The sequence below is a fragment of the Gavialis gangeticus genome, unplaced genomic scaffold (genome assembly GCF_001723915.1).
Source record: "Gavialis gangeticus isolate Ggan-Ray unplaced genomic scaffold, GavGan_comp1, whole genome shotgun sequence".
Lineage (NCBI taxonomy): Eukaryota > Metazoa > Chordata > Crocodylia > Gavialidae > Gavialis > Gavialis gangeticus.
The window spans coordinates 257,004-262,403 of record NW_017729016.1 but is presented as its reverse complement, the minus strand read 5'-3'; the positions used below and the strand labels follow the sequence as shown (position 1 = coordinate 262,403).

The following is a 5,400-nucleotide window of genomic DNA, read 5'->3' as shown; positions in this document are numbered from 1 at the left end:
ACATCTAACGGCCGGAGACTCCTGCAGGCTGGGCCACCCCGCGTGGGAGCCAAGGGCTTTTTTCAGGGGCGCAGCGGGTTTCCCGCCGGCGCCTTCTGCTGTCGGCCCCGCCCCTAGGGTGTGGCACCGGCCCCCGCGCGCGGACCCCACTAACATGGCGGCGCGCCGGCGTCATGACGTGTGCGGCCTGGGGGCGGGGCGAGCGCGCTGTCCTGGGCCGGGCCGGGCCGGCGTCGAGCGGCGGCGGGGTTGGGCCCGGATGGGGGCGGCGGCCGCGGGGCTGCGATGTCGACCCCGGGGACGCGGCGGAGCGGCTCCAGCATCAAGATCCGGCTGACAGGTAGTGGCAGCAGGGCTGCCCGTTATTCCCCCCCCCCCGAGCAGGCTGGGCCTGGGGGGTCTGCCCGGCTGCATCGCTACAGGCCGCAGCCTCCCCGCGGGAGGCTCCTGAGGGGGGCCCTGCTCTGGAGTGAACTTCCTCGGGGGGCAGTGTCCGGGGGGGTTCACGTCCTTTGCTTTCCCTGCCCATGCCGGCGAGACCCGCGAGGGTCCGTGGCTGAGGGGCGCGACGGCGAAGCGGACCGTGGCCCCGGCTCCTCCACATGAGGGCAGCGATCCCCCGGGGGCGAGGCTGCACGCTCCCGGCTTGGCAAGGCAACAGGTGCCTCCTGGAGCATCGCCCTGCCCGGGGGCCGCCGTGCCCGTGCTTCTCCGTCGGGCGTGTAAAAGCGTCACGAGAAGGTGGCAGTTTTAGTAGCGAGTTGGTGGCGGGAATGCCACAATCGCACGCACCTTTGTGCAAAACTCTCCGTTTCTTCCCGTGGGTTTGGTTGGTCTCGGGACACACCTTGCTTGCCCTGGAGAACTAATGAATGGATTTCTTTTTTTAAAAAGTATTTTGTGGAGACGGGTTACTAATTTTCTCCCTCGCGAAGTGAACGTGTGTCGATTGCTGGACACCTTCACTGTCGCGGTTCTCAACTGGGGCTGGACTCGATTGTCCGAGGTCCCTCCCAGCCCTAACGTCTAATGTCTATGAAACTGCAGCTAATTTAGATGATAGACCTGGGGGGTTGCGGCAACGTGGATGTCTTGTTTGTGAGCAACGGAAATGAAAAAAAAATCTCGCGCGTCGCTCTCTCTCAAAAATAAGTGAATAATATTTTGATTCAGTTGTCTATATAGGTTCCCTCGCATACATGTCTCTGATGCAGAAGTGTAGATTTTTTTAATTTCATTTATTTTTTCCTGATCGAGGAGCCAAGGGATTGGTGTGTAATGCACCCAGAGTCCCCCCCCAAACACAACAGTGACAATAAATGTGACCAGAAGTTACTTGTTTTGCACATTTCAGTGAATACTGTGTCACATGACTTGTCTCGTCATTTTTGCTTCTTGCCAGCATGAACTTATTTTCATAGTGAAAATCATTTTGTAGAGAGCCTATGGATGTAAGGGCTAGGATAACTTCTGTGTCCTGTTTAAAGCCTGCTACTGCAAAAATACGTTGAGGAAATATCCGACCTGGTCAGCCACATCTTTGCTTTTATTAACAGAAATCTCTAGTTGGTGAGTCAACATGTGCAGTATTTTGTCTACAAAAGAATTGCTTTGAGGGAGTTTTCACTTCAGAAACACAAGCAAACGTTTCACTTCCGACTTCCTTGGAAATTTGCTTGTTTGCTGATCTTCAAATAACTGGAGCTAATATGCCTTTTGTTGTTAAATTCTGTTTTGGTTTTGAGAGATTTGAGCTGAATTATAGTAAACGCAGGCCATCTTTTGTTATGATTGACCACTTACATCACATTTCCTATGACTGAATTTGCAGTTTGTTTTCCTATGATTTTAAACAAACTCTGTTTTTCATTACTGAACATCGTGGTGTAAATACCACTGAGATTGAAGCTGCCTCCAAGGGCCACTCCATAAATGAGATGTGAACATTGGTGTACTCTTTCAGTGTTTAAGGAAGTGAACTTTGCTTTGTCACTTTCTAAAAATATTTGCATTAATAGATTGGGGGGGGGGAGTTATTTATCTTATTCTGTCCTAAATTCTAGCTGCTGTGACAATGATTAAGAACACCACTATAGTTTGGATAGAAGATTTTGGACGCTACCATGACACCTAACTATAATTAAAAAAAAAAAAAAAAAGAAGAAGAAGAATAGTAAATCTCAAGTCCATTTTAAAACAAAAAACCTTAGCAGCAACAAATAAGAACCAGTCAGCAGAATAAAATGATCTCACCTCATACTCGCTTCCTAGATGCTCTCATCTCCCATCATATGCCAACTTTCCCCCCAAGCCCTGTGCAAATAAGGCTGCCATTGTCATTGCTTCTTGTAATAACTGTGGTGAAAATGCTAATGTAGATAAAGAATGCAGAATTGTTATGAGCCCTGTTGTCTTTCACTGCTTGGAGCAATTTTGCAATGGTGAAACTTTTTTTTTTTTTTAAGTTAGAAAAGTTCCCAACAGGGTTTGTCAGTTTGTGTTTGCAAGCTGTCTGTTCACAATGTCTTGGGGTCAACAGAGGGTTGCATTTGAAAGACCAGAAAACCCTCATATATGTGCGAATAGTGTCCAGTCTAACTGATGGGATTCTACCCTTGACACCATTGCTGTTGGCTAGTGTCACATGGAGGTCTGTCAGAGTGGCGGATTCTAACACAGTATAACATTTTGTTCAAATTTCACAAGCACTTGGAGGCCGCAATGAAACCTGGGGTTTCACAGTGCCAGACAGTAACAAATAAAGATGGTTTGCACGTGATTTGGGGTAGAGACTGGGATGATAAGATAGATGATGAAGGGTAGGGAAGAGGAAGGTGATGCATATTTTTCATGGGTATAGCTTTACTATTTTCTGTGTTTTATAATGAAATTGCTATTGCCTTTTTCTAACTGATGCCCAGCTTAGCAGTAACAGGGGTTGAGAAGGCAATTGAAAAATGGAGTAACAATCTTATGGGTCAGTCCAGAGGAAAGGGCTTTATATATGAGAGCTACCATGGAAGAAAACGCAAAGAGCTTTGTGGGAAGAATGGGCAAGTTGATAGTTAAGGCCACTTTAATTGGCCAAAGAAAGAAAGTTAGGACAATACTAAAACTCAAAGAAATTAAGAGCCACAGAATTGGGAAGGGCCTTGAGAACTAAGCCTGTAATTGTTTTTAATTGATATGAGAGTAGCAGGAGAGATCAGAACAGTGTAGTTTTAGTTGTCTATACCATCTCAGTCTGTACAAGACATTGGGAGCATAGGTAGGAATCCTTGCCATCCTGACACGAGGAAAAGATTAGATTTAGAAACATTCTGGAGGAACAAGCCTTCAGATTTGGAGGAAACCTAGACTTATTAGATAAAAGGAATCAAAGACAATGCCTGGGTTATAGGACTAATTTTACAGAAAGCTGGTGATGGCAGTTGGCAGAGAAAGGAGGGAGGAGAAAAGAATGGTAATAATAACAGTCCAGTTCGTACACGTTCGAAGAAAAAATTGACTTAAGCTAAAAATGAAATTGCATTATATTTCAAGTAAAATATGTTTCACTTAAAATTGGTAAAAAAAAAAAAAAAATAAAATAAAAAAGCAGATTTGAAAAGCGTTTGTCAGAAATTATTAGAATGTCATGCTTTGGTTTCGTGAGTAATGTAGTATTGATCAATGCAGCAAAGTTAACTGGCTGGTCAATAGCAACACTGATTGGTGACCCAGATGGTTTTTTGTCCCATTTTCAGAAACATTGAATATCAATATGGGGTCTTGCTAATGTTACTGGATGAGAAGTACCAAATGCCATATATTTTCAGTTGCTTTTAAGTTTTCACATTTTTTTTTAATATAAACTGTAAGTGCATTGATTGTAGAAAAATATTGTTATTGTGGTGAAAAGTCAAAGGTCTCCCTGAATCTAGCAGTCCATTAGTCTAATGTGGATAAGGCAGGCCACCTCCTACAATGACTTGAACTACCCAGCACAGTTACCTGTTTACAGCTGGATTGACTAGGGGGGCCTTCAGGTTGAATCCAGAGTGGGGCTCAAACTCGTGTCTCTGAAAAGTCATAGGGGAGCGTCTTAATCATTTTGCCGCCATGCCCCATTGTTTTGGTACTCCTGCTATAATCTAGTGGCAGAGATTGAAATGGCTGATTAATCAGCCCACTCTTGTTATCATCTGGCCAGGGAGATAATTTGGTTTCATGCAATGGTAGGAGTAAGCAAACAGCAGTTGAGTTGCTCCAAATTTTGTATAGCAGCGTAGGGTTTTGTTGAACTTTGATAATACTCACTTCCCGGTCATGATTTTTTCTACCTCATACCTTCTTTTGGGAAGTGGGAGCTTGTGGTTGGGGCATTGACTCTGACTCAGACTTGGCCTGGGTGCAGTTCTTGGCATTGCCGTAGAGTTCCTGCATGCCCTTTAATTTCTCTGCCTCTGTTCCTCATCTGGATAGTGGAGGTAATACTATTGACCTATATTACAAGGGTCTTGTGGGGTAAACTTATCCATGTTGGTCAGACACTGTAATAGTAGAGAGATAGGGTTGCAGGGAATATAAATGGGAGAAGTCCCCTTCTATATTTTTCATTGTGTTCAGTGGGAAGAAGTCCAGAGCACAGCCTTTGCAGTAGGCCAGCTGGCACGTTTACTGAGCTGCCAGAGTAAGGATCCAGAGAGCAGCCTTTTCCTTTAGGCAGGCTGGTGGGTAACAAGCCTTTTTCTTTTCCCTGCAAGTCAAGACTTTGCCAAAACCATTGTCCTGGTGGAAGTAAATTAAATCTACAAAAAAAAGTTTGCTTCGACATCCCCCTCAGGCAGGGGAAGTAGAAACAATGACCACTTTATTCCGAACTCAAAACTTTCTTTTCTTCAAATGAACTTTTTCATGTCAAAAGTGTAATTTGGGAAACTGGTTTGCAGTTATTTAAAGATTACTGCTTTTTCTTTCTTTTATAATCCACCATAGTAAGAACTCCTCTTTTCTCACCCATTCCTTTAAACATTCTTTCATCTTTTGTTTGCATGTTTCTAAAACTTTAACAACTTACTTCCTGTCTGTGCTGGGAAGTTTAAACTATTCCTGAAAATCCTCTTTAGCAACATTCCCAGCATCCTAGTTTACAGAGGGCACAGTTTTACATTATGCTTTTACCTGTACTAGGGGACTCATCTGTTTCATAGTTTCTAGGGTCGGGAGGGACCTGAGCAGATCATCGAGTTGGACCCCCTGCCATGGCAGGAAAGAGTACTGGGGTCAAATGACCCCAGCAAGGTGTACATCTAGCCTCCTCTTAAAGACCCCCAGGGTAGGAGCCAGCACCACTTCTCTTGGAAGTTGGTTCCAGATCCTAGCCGCCCTGACCGTGAAGTAGCACCTCCTGATATCTAA

The 5,400-nt window shown here is 45.0% G+C and overlaps 1 protein-coding gene across 2 annotated transcripts in view; it reads left to right on the top strand.

Moving 5' to 3' along the window:
• Positions 1–232: 232 nt before the first annotated feature.
• Positions 233–5,400, top strand: part of SMURF1 (SMAD specific E3 ubiquitin protein ligase 1) — a 70,283-nt gene continuing 65,115 nt past the window's right edge. For both annotated transcript variants that reach the window (XM_019512623.1, XM_019512622.1), the window contains exon 1: positions 233–340. In XM_019512623.1, the coding sequence (XP_019368168.1) occupies positions 286–340 (55 nt within the window). In that variant the 5' untranslated portion in view covers positions 233–285. The remainder of the gene's footprint in view (positions 341–5,400) is intronic.